Below are 18919 nucleotides of genomic sequence, written 5' to 3'. Positions count from 1 at the left end.
CAGTACCTGGTTTTTAGAAGGTATTTTTCCACAAATCTCTTTTGGGAAATAGAATTGAGGGAAAGGATAAAAGTCTGCATTCTTTTTATGTCAACCTTGAGTCTGTGAGAAATGATTCAAAGTGAAGTACTATGTGTGTGTAAAAACAGGGACCTAAATGATACACGTCCAGTCATGACAGCACTTAATTCTTAGGAAGGAAGACAAAACCTAAAACAAAGGGAGAATCAGCTTGACATATTCTCTGTTTAAACAATCAGAAAAAAAGAGAGAAAATGTTAGTATTTTTTAACTTGGGTCATGAGTAACCAGGTTTGTTGTATCATTTTCTATCTTCTCTCTGTTTTTAAAAATATAATGATCAGATCCCTCTTAGCTCATGTTTAGGTCTTCAGGGACCCAGTATACACTCATCTCTGCTGCTTACTTAACCCACAAACCTCAGTTCAGCTGAGAAGCAAAAATTAGCCCCTCCTCTTTTTTCAATTTCACTAATTTCATAATCATGCCTCTTGTTCACCCCAGCAAATGCCAGGCTCTTATATGAACCTTGTTTGTTGGCCAGAATTCTTACAAGTTTCTGCCATTATCTCAAAAGCTCAAGATAATGTGGACATCAGTGATTGATGTATAGACGATATAAAAATAAGTTCTAATTAACAGAGAAATGGTTTATTGTTGAGTACAAAAGTGCTCTCCTCTAGAATTATTTCCCAGTTTAAAATCCAACCAACCCAGCACCAAAGAGCCCCTGTCTCTGTCTTTTCTAACACAGAGGTGTTCTACACCTCCCATAGCAATATTTTCATCTTTGTAAGTCTGGTAGACCAAAATGCTAATAATCTAACTAAATAATATCTTTGTGCCAGATACTGGGCTAAGAATTTTCATGACCTTTAATCACCATTATTAGCTCCATATTAAAGGTGAGCAGACAGGTTTAGACAAGTTCAAAGAATAACCTGCAGTTACCCAGCTATTAGGCTATAGAACTGAGGTCAAAATCCAGGCTGCTAGATCTCTGGAGCCTGTTCTCAACCACTTTGTTAGACCCCTTGCTTGTGTCATTTTTAAGTCACATTTATTTGATTACTAAGGAGGCTGCACATCCATTGATCAGGAATGCTGTCTCTCTAACTCCTTGAAGGACAGTATAACATAGCAATTGAAAGAATAGGATTTACCATCAGACTTCCTGCATTTAAATCTGACATTACCACTTCTTAACCATGACCACTAACAAATTGCTCTCTGAAGTGAGAATAATAATAACCCACCTCCTAAGGTTGTGATGAAGAGTAATATAACAGGTAATATACCAAGTGAGTAGCTGAGTGTCTAGTATATCACAACAAATAAAAATACAAAAGTAGTCAAATGACATCACACTTTGTTGTTGTTAGGAAAGATAATGAATTAAGAGGCTAAGAGTTGGGTCCTCAGTGAAAACAACTTTTGGGGGTACCAGGAAATAAAACAAAGATTTTTTAAAATCCCTGCATATCATGTGCCTATTATTTTATATGCACAACCTTAAAGAATATTAAGTCAACTATTGTCACTTAATTGTACCTATTAGTACTGAGATTGAACCAGAAATACAATGATTGATTGATTGATTCAGTGTTAATTAATAACAAACCCTAGGCTAGACACTGTGTAGTCAGAACTGAGATTCAGTTGTGCTGTCACTGAACTATAATCTAGACAAGCATCAGAATCCCTTGATGTGTCAGTAGATAATAGTGAATGAGTATTTCTATAACATAAAATGACAAGTAGTCATAGTATATCTATGTCTACCTGTTATAGTCCACATGTTATAGTCTAAAACTATAACATATGAGACAAGTAGTCTAATAGTATGTCATAGTTTTGTATAATCCCTTTGAAAGTTTGTGTGAGTGCACTCAGGTTTCTTTCAGAGATTCACAAAATTACATATTTTTCTTGTTCCTCAGGGCTCATCAACATCCCTGCAGTAGCCCTTGGAATATTCTCGGGGGGGATAGTCATGAAAAAATTCAGAATCAGTATATTTGGAGCTGCAAAAATCTACTTGGGATCGTCTGTTCTTGGGTACCTCCTGCTCCTTTCCCTGTTTGCACTGGGCTGTGAAAATTCCGACGTGGCAGGACTAACTGTCTCTTACCAAGGGTATGTTCTCTCATTAAAAAATCTGAAGAGATTGGCTTGCTTAGTCAAATTAATTTTTCATAGAACTTCAAAATAAGATAAGTTGATTTTTAAGCATTATCACTATGAGAAGGGAATGACTTTTCTATTATGGAATAGCTAGTGGTGTTTATAACATGGAAGCTGTTATATTTGCCAAAATCTGTCATCTCCTTTGAATTTTACTGTATTAGAGAAATATTTTTTTAAAATGCCAAACATACATCTTATTTTAGGGCAACACCCTGATCATGGAAAATTTAAACCTTGAATCTTGCCCCTTCCCATTCTTAGTGAAGAGGAATTGTGTGGCGTATTTAATATAATATAGCTTTGATTTTCCCATTTAAAAATAGAAATCATAACTACCCTTTCAGGTTTTGTAAGGTGTAAGCAAGATAGCGCATGTGAAAGTGATCACTGCTGTCTGACACAGAACACATGAGGCATTCACAGAAACAACTATATATTTTTCTTGGGACACCTAAGTACCTGGGAAGTTCTCTCTGCCACCATTTATAGCCTCCATTGTACTCAAATCAGGTGGCATTTTAGAGGAGAATTCTATTCCTCAACCCAGTAGCCCATATGACACCTCTCTTTCATTTTTTGCACTTGGCCAAGAGCATATTTATCGATACTCTCAGACCTGTGCCATCTTTTATAGGTGGGTGGTTAGGTTTCTAGGTTTCCAGGGTCTATCACCTTTCTTTTTTTTTTTTAATTAAAGCATAGTTGGCATACAATATTATATATTTTCAGGTATAAAACACAGAAATTTGACATTTATATACCTTATGACTTGATCACCATGATAAATCTAATAACCACCTGTCACTCTATAAAGTTATTATATTATTGACTATACTTTCTGTGCTTATCACCTCTCTGTGACTTATTTATTTTAAAACTGGAAATTTGTATCTTTTATTCCCCTTCACCTTTTCCCACTCATTTCCTCACCTCCCTCTCTTCTGGCAACCATCAATTTGTTCCCCTGAATCTATGACTCTATTTCTGTTTTGTTTAGTTTGTTCATTTGTTATCTCTATTTTAGATTCCATTATCAAGTAAAATAATGAAGTATTCGTCCTTCTCTGCCTGACTTATTTTACTTAGCATAACACCGTCTAGGTCCATCCATGTTGCCACACACATCAAGATTTCATTCTTTTTTACTGTTGAGTATACACACACACACACACACACACACACACATATATCACATTTCATTATCCATTCTTCTATCAGTGGATACCTATGTGCTTCCAAATCTTTGCTATTGTAGATAATATTATCATATACATAGGGGTGTTTATATCTTTGCCAATATGCATTTTCATTTTCTTTAGATAAATACCCAGAAGTAAAATCTATCACTTTTAACATCAGGCTGGACCTTGAAGAAATTGTTTTGCTCTTTCCTTTCAAGGGTCCTTGTGATCCCTCCATTTGTGACAATGAGTAACCAGAGACCCCTCTCTTTATTCGTCCACCTAACATTACATTATTGGTTTTAAAAAATTGTGGAGCCACTTCTGTACTTCAGCCTGACCTCCCTAACTGCATCTGCCTGCCTGCAAGTACCTATGGCTCAAAGGTCAACACTCCTGACATTACATTCCGTTTCCTGCCCGTTCAGCTGCTTCTTACTGCTTGCTTTCCAGCTCCCTTCCTATGCTTTCTTCCAAGCTTATTTGTCTTGTCTCCATATTCCAATCTCTATCTCTTTCATTAAGTTGGTTTCTCCTGTTGTTAAGGGAACATCGATTGTACTCTTGTTATTTAAAATGTCCAGGAAAATTAATGAATGCAAAGTTCAAATACCATGCTTCTGGAAGTTGTCACCATCATGTCAGACTTACCTGAGCATAACATTGGTAACAGTCAGCAATGTAAATTGAGAACTTGTGCTATCAAGTTGAAGCCTTATAAATTGAAGTCTTGTGCTGTCTTTAACTGTCTTTATAATCCTCACGGTGGATGGACAGTGGTAAAGTACTTTGTATTTTGCAATTTACAAAACATCTTCACTTTCATTATCTCCCTTGTAGCTTCAGAGCACCTTTATGAGATAATTTTTATTATCCTTGTTTAATGGAAATTGAGTTAAGAAAGATCAGTTAGTTCCCTCAAAGTATAACACTCTTTCAACACCATCATGCTATCTCTAAGACAAAAGCAAACACATAAATGGACAACAGCAAACTTTTGAAGTTCATTTTAGAAGTATACTCACATAATAAAACATAAATATTTCTAAATCAATGAAAGGTAATATGTTTATTGCATGAATACTAGGCCTTGAAATTACCTAAAAGACTATAATTGCATTGTAATAATGCTATCACTTAAAATATTATAAGACTCCTCTTTTGCTTTCTAAAATATCCTCAACAATGGCAAAGAGTTAACCTTTAAGAGTAGCTTTGCAATTGGAAGCAGCCAAAAAAATAAAATAAAAATGGCAACATCACTGGGAAAGTCTCCCCTCTTCCAGTTTGACTATTTTTAAAGAAAAACTTCCTTTGGGTATAAACATTCTGGCATATTTGAGGAAGCTCATCTTATAATTAAAATTTTAAACAACTTCACTGTCAACACACTCCTCATTAAACATGTATGCAACTAGTTTCTGCTTTAAGGTTGCCCTAGGCAATAAATTCAACTTACCTTCATTAATATAAAATAATTGGCTTTATAAAATACTTGCTCCCCAGGGATTATCCTGAGTTGTTTTGTGCCCCGAGGCTGTTTTGATTCTGGACATTCAAATAGCATTATGGACAACACCATACAGAATGTACAGAAGCTTTACATAAGGCAGTGGAAGAAACCTTTGTTCTGTGATAATGAGAATAAGTCTGATGTGGTTATAATTTGTCACTAATAAACATGAATTTGAGCAAATTACCTGCCCACTGTCGACCTGCCTTTCTTGATCTGCCAAATGAGAAGTTGTTCTAGGTGACACCAATTTCCTTTCAGCTCCAACCTTCTGTGATCACAGCCCTATAGTATTCATAGTGGCCTGATTCCAGGCTTTCAAAGGCATGTATTTGTATTTTTAGATACTACCAAACAGTTAACCATTAATGCCTGATGGAGGAGAACAGAATGAAATAGTCTTATATGACTTCTCAGGAGACCTAGTTAAATATCCTTTCATTTTGTTTGCAGACATCTCAGAGGTCTTTTCTTTTTACATTTGAGGTCCAAATGCATAGGAGTTCTACTAGGTAGAATATTACATCAGTAAAGAAATCATTATTACAATTATTATAGGAAATAATCTGATGCCTCTCAGAGGGAGGCATCAAAATGACTGATGAACTCTTTCTCCAAAAGAGTTCCATTTTTCCTTTATTGATTGACCTACCAGAAATCTTGCTTCTGAGCCTACTATGTACCAGGCATTGTTTTTGGTGCTGGTGATACAGAAGTGAATAAAACAGAGTTTCTGCCTTCACTCGAAGTGCATGAAAGTATATATTTTTCTTTTTAAGTTCCTCATCTTTTTCATAAGAAATAAAGAAAGGGGGAGAATACGCAAATAAATAAATTCAAACTGAAAGAGGAAAAAATGAATTATTAAAGGCCAATAAATGGCCATTAAGGAGCAGGTGAAGAGACATACCATTGTATAAGTACATCCTGAGAAGAAGAAAAGGATATGAACAGTGCAAGGAGAATACATGTAGAAATATTAGGTAATTCAGGTGAGAAGAGGAAATAGAAGTGAGGGAGAAGGAATACTTGGAGAGGAGAGTGAGGAAAATATAAGAGAATGAGAGAGAACAAGAGAGAAGACCATCAAAAGTAGGTAATTTTAACTATTTTTAAAAAGCCAGCTTTTTGAGGGCAGATACTATCTCATTCGTACTTGTAACTATCTTCTCCCAAAGCAACTACTTAGAAGGCTTTTGGTATTTTTTATGAATAAATTAATGCTAAGTAATTTTAAAAAGCATCTGAAATAAAGTCAAAAGATATGAAAGAGCTCCACACAGTGGATAGAGCTCCGCCCAGGATACCTGGGCGAGAGAAAAGTTGGAAAAACTGGTAATGCATTTATTAATCAGACTTATACTGATAGGTTACATAGCTCCTACAAATGTAGAAAAATTGTTGATATTTTGACTTTTTGGCTGTTTTTTTTCTTCGCCATACCATTAGCAATGCCAATTTTACTGATGTTTACACAACTCTGAAGGAAATTTAGACACAATCCACCTACAATGCACTCAAGTATGAGGGGGGACCCCAAAAGACCCAGAATTATCTTCTGGAGGGCCAGCCCCTTGTAGTAAAGCTTTCCCCCACTAGATGAGTGTCCTAGGAGCCCATCTGTATTAGTGCACCAGCTGCCATTATTGCGAGAGGCATCATTCAGCTTCAGTGGATTTTTTCAATGTGTCTACCCATTTTATGATGGGTGTCTTAAAATCACCCATCATAAAACAGTGCCGAGTTCAACAGCACAGTGTTCAACAGTTTTTGATCGAAAAACGACATGACCTTCATCCCCCACCATCCCTATTCATATGATCTCACCCCAAGCAACTTCTTTTCCATTTCTCTGGGTGAAAAAGTCCTCAAAGGAAAACATTTTGCCAATGTGCAAGAGGCGAAACAAAAAATGGCAGAAGCACTGAAAGGCATCAAAGTCAATGAGTTCAGAAACTGTTTCCAGCAGTGGAAAAATATCTTGATAGGTGTATTACATCACATGGAGAGTACTTTGAAACTGACTAAGGTTTAAGCATGTAAGAATAAATACACAATTTTTATAAATTAATTCCTTTTGGGGGGTCTCCCCTCATAATGTCATAAATTGCTCTAAAAGTTTACTTTTCTGCCTTGTTAGCCATTTTCAAACATCTTTGGAGAGAAATATGTTAGAAGATTCTAGAGGCGATAGATATTAATAAAAGCCATAAGCCAAGAACTAGATATTATGTGAAGTTAAAAACCTCTATAGATAACTTTCAAGAGAAAGCTGTTAATCATGGATGAACTCACATTTAATGATCAGAAGCTGATATTTCTGATGACAGTTGTGTTTCCAAAAGGCAAGTGTTGTTGGCAGTGCCATTTATACCACTCCAGAATATTGCTTTTTAAAAATATGAGGGTGCTGCCTGCTAAGAGGTAATATGTTATACTGTTACATTTCTTTTCAGAACCAAACCTGTCTCTTATCATGAACGAGCTCTCTTTTCAGATTGCAACTCAAGATGCAAATGTTCAGAGACAAACTGGGAACCCATGTGTGGTGAAAATGGAATCACATATGCATCGGCTTGTCTTGCTGGTTGTCAAACCTCCACCAGGAGTGGAAAAACTATAGTAAGAAATCTTCTCTAAAGTGTGTACCAACAGGCCTGCTACAATAGATAACTATACAACACAATGCGGGGACTCTAGGGCCCACAGAAGCAGACCGTGCTCATAGGAACACTGGCTTTTACTCTGCTCTTGTTTTTTTGTGTGGAGACAGCAAATATAGAGAAACTGGAGTTGTTGCAAGAATTAGGCTAAGATTTAGAATCATGGAACGGACTGGAGGAGCTCTGTAGTTATGTAGTCTAATTCTCTTATTTTGCTTTTAAGGAATATTAACCTTGAATGAGAAAGTATAAGTCATAAGATTATACAGTAAGATCTGTATTGGGATCCAGATCTGCTGACCCCAAGACTCATGATTTCAGGGACAAGACCAGTAGAGGTCAGTGTTAGGAAGTCTAGCCCGAGAGGTCTAGACCCAGGGGGTCAGGAATCAGGTTTTGAGAATGTTGATGGTTCTGGGACAGCTCTTCCTGAGAAATCAAGCAATTTCTATAATAAAGAGTCGGTGGCTGGAATGAAGGGTTTTGTAGGGTAGAAGAGGATGATGAATTTGGAAATACAGATAGAAAACCAGTTGTGAAGGATGTCATTATTAAGAGACTCATCCCTCTAATCACGCCTTTGCATTCCTGTCTCACACACAGACTTCCTTGTATTTGCTGTACGTACCGAACAATGATCACACAGCTCTATGCTTGTGGCTAGCGAGGTCTGCCTGTATTCGACAGTCCTCGAGGGTTGAAGATTAAACACATATGTATTTACACATGCTTATCAACGATACAAGAATGCTTAGGCAAACACTTCTGCTAACGCAGAGTCACACTTGTTGATTTTCTCTATGTTTACTGATATTCTGACATTTTACTCAGAACAGAAAAGTTTGGTGTCTAGCAATAGAAAGACTACCCATCCATCTGAAATCTGACTTTTCACCATCCCTCCCTTTTCACCCTTCTTTCCTTTCTTTTTATTTTTCTTTCAACCCCGACTCCTTTGCTCAGACTGCTTGAGCAAAAGCAGTTTCTTAACCAAAACTTCACTTATTGAAGACATTGTATGCCAGGGACTAAGAGAAGTGTTTTTAAAACAAAATTGCATTCCTCGAGTAAATGGGTATTATTTGGTTTGTTTTCCTTGTGTGAGAACTGAGGCACTAAGATACAAGGGACTCCTAAAAATCACCTATCTAGTGAGAGACAGTCAACACTCAAAAACTTTTTACCAGACATTCAAAAGAAATCTATGTTGCTACTCTTTCTTGGAAAGTAAATGAAACTTTTACTTCATTATCTAAAAATTCATAAGCTTTTCTGTGATAAAAATGGCAACTTACTATATATACACATTCATACGTGAAATTTACAGAAATAAACTGATGAGAAATTATAAAAGTTGCCTCTCTCTCCAAGATTTAGTTGAGTTTCATTCACCAAGGCTTTTTTCCCTAGTAACTACTATACATTCTGTCATATCCTCAAATTTTTTATTTATTTAGCATTTTTATTGAGTGCCTGAAATGAGAGCCTACTTTAGGCTCTGGGTGTGTAGTGATGACAAAGCAGACAGTTTCTTCCATGGGTTTCATTCTAGTGGGAATATATGTTCAAACATAAAAGATTATATAATACTCTGATAGGTAGTAATAAGCACTGTGAAAAAAGGGGGATTAGATGGAAAGGGTGGCGAGGTGGGGGTATCATTTTGAATGGTGGATCATGGAAGCTCTCTTTGATTAAATGCGGGGGCAGGGACCTGAGTGCATGAGCCAGCCATGTAGCCATCTGGAAGAGCTGCCCAGCAGAGATGACAGCAGGGCCATGGCGCAAGGGTACTTGTTCGAGGCTTGATAAGGGCATGATGGGAACCCATGGGTGTGGCTGAAGCAGGAGAACAGGAGAAAAATCACTGAGCAGTTAGTTATGTGCAAGATCCACAGGCTACATCATAGCTAGTGCATAAGCCACTTTAAGGATTTGGGATTTTATACAAGTGTTATAAGAAACCCAGAGACACAGACAGACAACTGTATAGTGGTTACCAAAAGGAAAGGGTTTGGTGGGGTGGCAGAGGATAAAGGGGGCCAAGCACATGGTGATGGAGGCAATTTAACCTTGGGTGGTGGGCTCACAATGCAACATACGGTTTGTGTACCATGATAATGTACACTGGAAACCTGTGTGACCCTATTAGCCAATGTCACCCAATAAACTTAATAATAAGTAAGCCATTGGAAGGTCAAGAACAATGATATAGTTGGACTTCCATTTGTAAAGGCTCACTTTGGTTACTGTGAGGAAAACACAAGAGCTGAATGAGTAGAAATAACTTGAGTACAAAGAGGCCACAGCGATAATCGAGGTGAGAATAATGGTGGTTTAGACTTGGAAGTGGCAGAGAAGGAAATAAGGTACCATTGGATTTGGTTAGATTTGTTGGGAGGCTGTTCTATAGGATCAGTAGTTTGTAGACCAACTATCAGCTGTTTGGATAATGAAATGTTACTTCTAGAAATTTTGCCTTTTTTGATATATTCGAATAGAAAAATACATAATAATATTTTCCTTATTGTTTACACAATGCATGTATACCATACTGTGAAGTCTTTTAAAATAAATATTTATCTTTTTAATTTTATTTAAATTTCACTTCAATAATTGGACTTTTCCCTATCTTGTTACAGATATTTCATAACTGCACCTGTGTGGGAATTGCAGCCTCAATATCAGGAAATTTCTCAGGCATGGTGGGCAGATGCCAAAAAGACAATGAGTGTCCCAAAATGTTTCTGTATTTCCTTGTAATATCAGTCATCACATCCTATACTTTATCTTTGGGTGGCATACCTGGATACATATTGCTTCTGAGGTGAACACTGATTCTTCCGCCCCAATTTTAATATCAGACGTGCTGTAATCATCTAGAGCAGTGGAATTATTGTGATTCCTTACAGCTCTCTCGGGAAACTTATCCAGCATCCTCTTTATACTTTGATACTTAGGTTTTTATAACAAACATGATGTTGAATAGAAGTTTTCCTAGTTAAAAATGTTTGCAAACCATTGGTCTGGAAAGAATGTTAGTGCCTACACCACCGTTACCACTCAAAAAATACTATTTGGTATAAATAGTGGTATGTTTTTTCTAATGTTGGTGGTGTTAACTAGTATAGACTAAATGTGTTTTAGATTACACATGATTTCACTGAATTATGAATAATAGAGTTTATAAGATTTTTTAAAGGCTCATCTAATACTACAACATTATGTGCTTATTACTTTTTAAAAATATAGTCTTGCTCTTACTGGAATTATCTGTGTGTGTGCGCACACACGCATGCACACTGGAAGGGGACATTTTAAGGGCTTTTGGATCAGTTGAGGATCCTAATCTATGAACGTGATGCCAATGACTCCAAACATTTTTGCTTATAAAAACTCTAAAAGAAATTTTGATACTGTGTACCTCTGTGCATATTTGAGTGGGCATCTAAAAAATTTCTTATCAGTGTCCCAGGTTCGATTCCCAGCCAGGGTACATACCTGGGTTGCAGGCCATAACCCCCAGCAACCGCACATTGATGTTTCTCTCTCTCTATCTCCCTCCCTTCCCCTCTAAAAATAAATAAATAAAATCTTAAAAAAAATTCTTATCATAAGTTTAAATAGTAACTAAGCATTGATTTCCAGTATGTTGTAAATATTTTTATTTTAAAAAATAATGATTTTAAATATAGGTCACTCTTTTAAATGTAACCAATGAGATCTAAAGAACAGTGATTAAATAACCAATATCACCTAATATAAAATCATGTAAAAATCTTTAATAGTCAAAATGTTGCATATTTCTTTCTTATCCTTGAAATTATATCTTCATTCAACTTCCCTATAGACTTTCCTTTTGTTATAATGTAATTTATATTAAACACTTGTTATTAGCTCTTCTTTCATAGATCTCTATATTAATGTACATAAATTCAAATTTTTCAATGTTTTATAACCAGTGTTCTGTATAATTTTTTTCTGATTGAATTAGCCTTTCAAATATTAGTATTATACAATTAATCAAAGTAACCTAAAAATGTTACAAATGTTTATATATTTACTTAACAAAAAATCAATTTTTATTGGAAAATTATTTTTTATGAGATGAATTAGGTGACTTTTAAATTAATTAATATAGCTAAAAATGAATATTAAGTTATTTGAAAATTAGAGCAATAAAAAGTATTGTATACATATTTAATTTCCCAGTTTATACTACAGAAATTGATTAGGAAAGACAAACAGAACACAGGACCTGATATCCACAAATCTGATTTTTGGAAAAGTGTTTAAGGAGAGCATGAGATGTTTTCAAATGGGAGCATGGGTTTGAAAAGATGGGAAATCATTGTCTCAGAGTTCTCAGGCCAGGATCGCTCTTCATGCACGGCTATTTTGTCACGATCTTCTTTTCCTGTGCCAAGTAGTTAATGGGCCAAATGAATAATCAGGCTACTAGAGGAAGAGTTTTCCTCACCACCAGTTCCTCAAAGGAGCCAAGAATGAGATGAATGTCCTTGAATTGAAGGAGAAAAGTTGTGTTTCTTGCCTCTTTTAAAGCAGAGACTAAATGAAATTATACATATAAGTTGAACTTAGCATCATGGTTAACACTTAATAGTGCATATTATATCGTCATTTTTCTTAGTATTAAAACGACAGTCCAATCAGCAACAGCTATTCAATCTTATTAGGATGCTCTTGTTATTTTAGGTACTCATGAACTCGGCTGGAAAATTCAAGTTCCCACTGTTTAGCAAAAATACTTACCATGCCACAGTAATTGTGATTGTATCCATCCAGATCAGTATGGTCCTGTGCTTTCAGACCAGAACCACAAAAACTAGTTAAAGGTTATTAATTCTTTATTATTGCCTCAAATTCTTGCAATCCTAGAAGATTGCATTTTTTCTGTCTTTATTGTTTGGCTGATTATAGGGCTGATTTACCTTCTAGTAATATTAACTATAAATTCCTTGATGTAGTGCCTTTAATTTTGCATAATTTGCCTTCCCTATGCTAGGACACTAGTGGGATCTCCATAAGTGCTACTTGAATTCTAACATCACTTTGTGTGTGTTAAGTAGATTGTCACTAATGTTACTATTTGCTTTAATGGAATATATATAAATTTGTAATAGTTCTTTTAATGTTTTCAGGTGCATTAAGCCACAACTTAAGTCTTTTGCGCTGGGTATCTACACTTTGGCAATAAGAGTTCTTGGTAAGTATAATCTATGTTTTAAGTATGGTAGCCATCACAAGGGTATTTGGAATACTTTTCTAAATATTTTTTAAAGATTTTATTTCTTTTTTATTTTTAGGGAGGGAAGGGAGGGAGGGAGAGACAGAGAGAAAGAGAGAGAGAGAGAGAGAGAGAGAGAGAGAGAAACATTAATGTGCGGTTTCTGGGGGTTATGGCCTGCAACCCAGGAATGTACCCTGGCTGGGAATTGAACCTGGGACACTTAGGTTCCCAGCCCGCGCTCAATCCACTGAGCTACGCCAGCCAGGGCTAAATATTTTTATAGAATTAGCATGCATGACTAAATGATGTAGGTGGTTAGCACCCTATTCTTTTATTTCCTTTCTTTCTTCATTTCTTCCTTTCCTCCTTCCTTCCCTTGACTTTTCTCTTCCTTTGTTTCAGAAATATATCTACTGAGAGCCAGTGTTGGGCCCATGTTATAATAAGATGAATTTGTGAGAGTAATGACATTTTTTGCTTCATAATCTTGTCTCTTCCCACATTGGTCTATTTTAAAAAAATCCATTGCTGTTGTAGGAAAACCCTCTGAAAGAGGAGCAAAAATATGAATTAGCAAGAAAGCCTAAAGCCTATATATAATTTTTTCAGTTATTAAAATGGAAGTCATTCTTTTGAACTACTGTCAATGCTAGAATATATCATTTTGGTAGAAAGGTCTGATCATTCAATCAAAGCAGTACAGCTGATTTGATGATTTTTTAAATGTAATTGGAATTGTACCAGATTTATCAATATACATTAATTAAAACCCATAGGACCTGGCTGGCGTAGCTCAGTGGATGGAGCGCGGGCTGGGAACCAAAGTGTCCCAGGTTCGATTCCCAGCCAGGGTACATGCCTGGGTTGCAGGCCATAACCCCCAGCAACCACACATTGATGTTTCTCTCTCTCTCTCTCTATCTCTCTCCCTTCCCTCTCTAAAAATAAATAAATAAAATCTTTAAAAAAAAACATAAGAAATAGTATGAATGATTCACATAAGCTTTCTGCTCTTATTAAGTTTATATTCTAAAGAATAAAGTGAAACAATCATAAAGATTCCTTGGTAATTCAACAAAAAAGAATTACCAGAGAGAAAAACAAACTCAGACCTTTGAAAATCTGAAATTAATTTGGCTTACAAAGATCTTGATATAAAATAGGTACAGTATATGAAGCTACAATATAATCCTGATAATATTGGAGAGACAATCCCCCCTTTTGCTGCTGATAACTGCAAGTCTGATCTCTTTTTCCAAGACGTTGAGTATTTCTTTGTTCTTTGTTGTTGTTGTTTTTGTCTTTCTCTGTTTGACTTGACTTAATATCTCTTAGCATGAGTATGAACTCCTGATAGAGTTATACAATGTGTTGAATGGCATAGTTGCATGCTTGAAAATGTCATCAGTTGTAGATACACACTGAAATATACACAAGGGAACTGACATGATGTCTGAGATTTCAAAAACAAGTTTCAGGGATTAGGGGAGGTGTGGGTCTGGAAATAGATGACACAAGGATGACAAAATATTGACCTTTATTGAAGTTAGTAATGGCACATGAAGTTTTGTGCCACACAGGATGATATAATCATCCTCTCTGATTTTGTGCAAGTTTGAAAATTTGCCATTATGAAAATTTTAAAACACACACAGAAATTTGCAAGCATTCGGATTTTTTTGGCCCTTCACAAGAGCAATTGAAGTTAGATATTACCTAAATTTTTTTTGAAGATTTTATTTATTTTATTTATTTTTTTAAAGAGGGAAGGGAGGGAGAAAGAGAGAGAGAGAGAAACATCAATGTGTGGTTGCTGGGGGTCGTGGTCTGCAACCCAGGCATGTGACCTGACTGGGAATCGAACCTGCGATGCTTTGGTTCGCAGCCCACGCTCAATCCACTGAGCTACACCAACCAGGGCTCACCTAAATGTTTTTAACCCAAATGTAAATAATCCATTAAATTGAATAATATATAAAGAAACAAATTTTATTTAAGACAACAAATAATCCAAATTGACTGTTAGATAGATTTAACTAATTGCTTTTTTTGTTCATGGGACTTTAGCATAATAGAACCAGCTAGTTCTTTCTTGAATCTAGAGTCTTTATCTTCTTGGTATATATAGCGACCCCCTTGCAAATGATTTCCTTATGTAAATTTCCCTTAAAAAAAAAGAAACATGTCCTCTTTCTTCAGAGCTTCTCCTATCTTCTGTTTCTCAAAATATTCAGCTCAAAATAATCTTTATACCAGAGGCATGTTTTGGGGTGGCATGTTCTACAATGCCCTGGTATCTCCAAAGCAGTAATTTTTGGACTGAAATTAAGTAGTTCTAGATAATCATTAATTTTAGGATAACCAAAAGGATGCATGTGTATATATATATGTGTGTGTGTGTGTGTGTGTGTGTGTGTGTGTGTGTGTGTGTGTATTTAGTAGCGATTATTTGTTTTTCTCACAGCAGGCATCCCAGCTCCCGTATATTTTGGAGTTTTGATTGACACTTCATGCCTCAAATGGGGATTTAAAAGATGTGGAAGCAGAGGATCCTGCAGATTATATGACTCGAATGTTTTCAGGTACCGTATCAATCCCATTCCCACATCTCACTGCTCTCCCCTCTCAGACTGTCACAGTGCCGCTGGCATTAAGAATTCCTCATGTAGTTTCACTGCTTGTAAGGAGGATAGTCTAGTCAAGGAGCATATTTATCCTATTTTATAGGATAAATCTGTTATCATGTAATTATTTGGCTATACCTTTAAATTTTCTCCATTCTTAATCTTAACTTGCTTTTTTAATGAATAATCATTTTTAAAAAATGACATAAAATTCCAGAATAGCGCAGAATTCTGAAAATTTATGCACGCAAATGAGTAATTCCCTGAACTCAGAGGCATTTAAATTTAGGTCACATTTTGGGTTTATTTCTATTCTTTTTCAAACTGAGCCAAACTGTCCCATTTGCGTCAGCTGTAATCCCCCTGGGCAGGAGTTGAGTTGGCACTAAATCTATCCGGCTTTTATTGCCAAACTGATGTTCAATTATTCCAGTACTTGAAATGCATAAAAGTAAAAGGTTTTCTCTGTGAGTGTGAGTGTGTATGGAGCTGAGGGACATGGCTTTTTCACTATGGCATCATTCACTCCAATTCATCAAACAATTTAGTCCCCTTATTGCTTAAAGCAATGCTTCAATGGCTTAAAAGCAAGTGGGAGTTTTTTAGATTTTCAATCCGAGCATTTTCTGGAGAACTAAACCTGGTGCTGAGCCATGTAAGTTGGAAGTTGGATGCGAAGTGAGCCAACCATCTCAAGTAAGTTTGTTTGATTTAATAGGCTTTGATGTAAAGTGAGAAATTTACTTTGGTCTTTGAAAGGGACCCAATTTGTGAGAAGAATTCAGCTTTGCTCACATGTGCTAAGGCAGTGTTCCTTTCAATGCAAAGACAGTGCAACTCAATCAGAGACTGTGCGTGCATGTACAAGGTGACCAGAATGAATCACCCAGCCTGTCCTCCCATGCCTTCAGTCATGCCTTATGACAGAATGCATAACTAAAGGCTTCTCGTGGAAGAAACTGACTAAAACCTCTGGTTTGTTCTTAAGCCATTCTGTTCTGCTGAGATCTCCAGTTCCCCCTTAATGTTGCTTCTTGCAGTTTTTCTGTAAAAGTGAATTTGGGCAAGGTTCAAAGGTAACTACAGAATTTGTTATTCTAACCTAGAAACTTTTGAAAGTTTGAAGTGAAAACTTTTGAAGTGAAAGGGACAGTATACAGAATTACCCTGGGACAACACTAGCATATACAGGCACTGTTTTCGGCAGAATGGGACATGGTCACCTGGACAAGGAAATAGTTTACAGAGAGGGTAGAACTGATTATATACTTAGTAGTAACTGCAAATGATGATGCTATTAAAATATTACTTGATGTAAGCAAAATGTTCAGAGGAAGGCCTTTTATGGCCAATGAATCTGCACTGTTGAAGAAACCATCCTCATCACAGTTTTTTTGAATTTAATGGATTTCATTGGTTTTGATATTTACTGAATGACACTGTTACCTTCCTTTCACATTTTATTTAAAGTCTCATAGTTACAATAATTAAGACTGAGATTCTCTCTTCTTCTAGACACATATATTTGGGACTAACTATGCTGCTGGGCGTAATGTCCATTTTCCTAAGTATTTCAGTGCTTTACACTTTAAAGAAAAATTATGTTTCAAAGCATAGAAGCCTCAGAACCAAGAGAGAAAGAACAATGGTGTCTACAAGAATCAGGAAGGAGAGTTGTGCTACAAGTGACCTCTTACTGCGACCCAGCTGCTGGCCAGGCAAGGAGACACAGCTTTAGAAAAATGATGTCTTATGCCATCTCTTCTATTTTCTGGAAATTCTGCAAACCAATTTGAATCAACATGTACATTCTTTATCCTTTTGAAAAACATCTACTTTGTTTTTGATACTAGTTATTAGATAATGCATCTGATAACAAATAGAATTAATCATATTATAGAAAATATAGATAATGAAAGTAAAAATTTTATTTATATATAAATCTCTTATGTTATTTACTCAATCTGCTTCATTTACCTTGTGCCCATTGACGTATTAGTTATATTCCTAGTAGAACAATTGTCCCTATAGTCTAATAGCTATGTGTAAAGTAATTTTTAGGCTGAGATACTAATCTAGGAAAAGAGAAAACTGTTAAAAATTGAACCACGTCTTGGCCTCTTTCAAACATCACCTTAATGATGTTGTTAAGATAGAGCCAGAACATGTTGAGAAAATTTTCATTTTAACCTTCTCGTTTCTTTTGAAATACCATCACTGATGTAGAAATGTATAGAGGTAAATGATCTTAGGGGATTTGAATTTTGGATAATTAGTTTTTCTACCATTTATTGCATGTGCTTTATGTGTGACATTTTAAGTGACCATGGTTGTAAAGTAATAAAATTAATATAAATGTGCTTTATTATCCTTCTATGAGTTCAGTGAATTTAAAAATAATGTTAAATATAATAGTGTCCATATTATAGTTTACATAAGCAGCTCCAGACTTATGTACACGATGTCATTAAAACACATATCTGAAAGTTGAATTTCTAAAAGTGTACAGTAAACTTAGGTGCTCTAACAGGAATGCAGAGCGATGGTTTGAGTGGTGTGGTTCCCGTTGGTGCTCCCCCCGGCACCTCTCACAGGGCCCGAGGGCTTCTGTGCAGAGGGCTGCTGCTGGCATGGCCTGTCAGAGACCCCTCTGTTTCTCTGCAGCTGAAAAAGTCAAGACAGGCATTTCCTCTTTGCTGGCTACCTGGTGCTTCTCTGCCTAAATGTAGTAGGTACAAGAGTCCACCATCTTTCATCTTCAGCTTTATTACACGCTATGTTTTTCTTCCTCCATCACAGCTGCACAAGAGGGACCTGCTGGCCCTCCCAAGAAAAGCAGACTTAAGGTGGAGTTCACCCCAGTGGAGTCTTGAAATTGTACAATTCTAAGCAGCCTTTTGAACAAACAGAACAATAAATAGGGCACTTCCAACAAGGAATCTTTTCAAGGTGTGTCATGGAACCTAAATCCAAAAAAATTGTCCAGCTCAAAAAACACAGTAGTACACAGAGGAAGAATCAAATAATGCAAACAACATGGTGTGCATTTTAATTTTTTTCTTTATATACCAGTCCTGTGAATTGAAATGGAAAAAACTGGAGATGAAAAGTTTGGGGATCGAGAGTGGAAAAATTTCCTTTGAAGACATATTAATTTTGTCATTTTATTTAATTAGCAATGCAAGGATTTTTTATACTTTACTATTTTTTTAATTGAAAACAGGTTTATGTTTTGTTTCCAGCAGGCCCACTTCAGACCTGTGGCTGCCCTAATAATTTGTAAGCAGGAATCTTTTTTGTCATCTGAATATCAATCTTACCCATGACAAATATTTACTGAATGGGTAAGTGAGTACACTTGTCAAGAGTTTTCTTTGTAGAGGTATAATTAAAATTCAAGTTCCTCATCCTGTCTCCCACATCCTCTGTTTTTCAAAGCTTTTTGTAGCAGTACCCTGAAAAATAACTACTTTACAAGT

General features: G+C 36.0%; 1 protein-coding gene across 1 annotated transcript in view; it reads left to right on the top strand.

The window, feature by feature from the left end:
• Nucleotides 1-17760, top strand: part of SLCO1C1 (solute carrier organic anion transporter family member 1C1) — a 42515-nt gene extending 24755 nt beyond the window's left edge. Inside the window, exons 10-15 of the mRNA XM_045829669.1 lie at nucleotides 1962-2157; nucleotides 7359-7524; nucleotides 10208-10392; nucleotides 12728-12792; nucleotides 15281-15398; nucleotides 16956-17760. Of these exons, the coding sequence (XP_045685625.1) occupies nucleotides 1962-2157; nucleotides 7359-7524; nucleotides 10208-10392; nucleotides 12728-12792; nucleotides 15281-15398; nucleotides 16956-17178 (953 nt within the window). The 3' untranslated portion in view covers nucleotides 17179-17760. The remainder of the gene's footprint in view (nucleotides 1-1961; nucleotides 2158-7358; nucleotides 7525-10207; nucleotides 10393-12727; nucleotides 12793-15280; nucleotides 15399-16955) is intronic.
• Nucleotides 17761-18919: the final 1159 nt, after the last annotated feature.

This window comes from Phyllostomus hastatus, unplaced genomic scaffold, assembly GCF_019186645.2.
Source record: "Phyllostomus hastatus isolate PE091 unplaced genomic scaffold, TTU_PhHast_1.1 phas_scaffold_93, whole genome shotgun sequence".
In the NCBI taxonomy this organism is placed as follows: Eukaryota; Metazoa; Chordata; class Mammalia; order Chiroptera; family Phyllostomidae; genus Phyllostomus; species Phyllostomus hastatus.
Note: the sequence above shows the minus strand (reverse complement) of the source record. Positions and strands in the feature narration are given on the sequence as shown.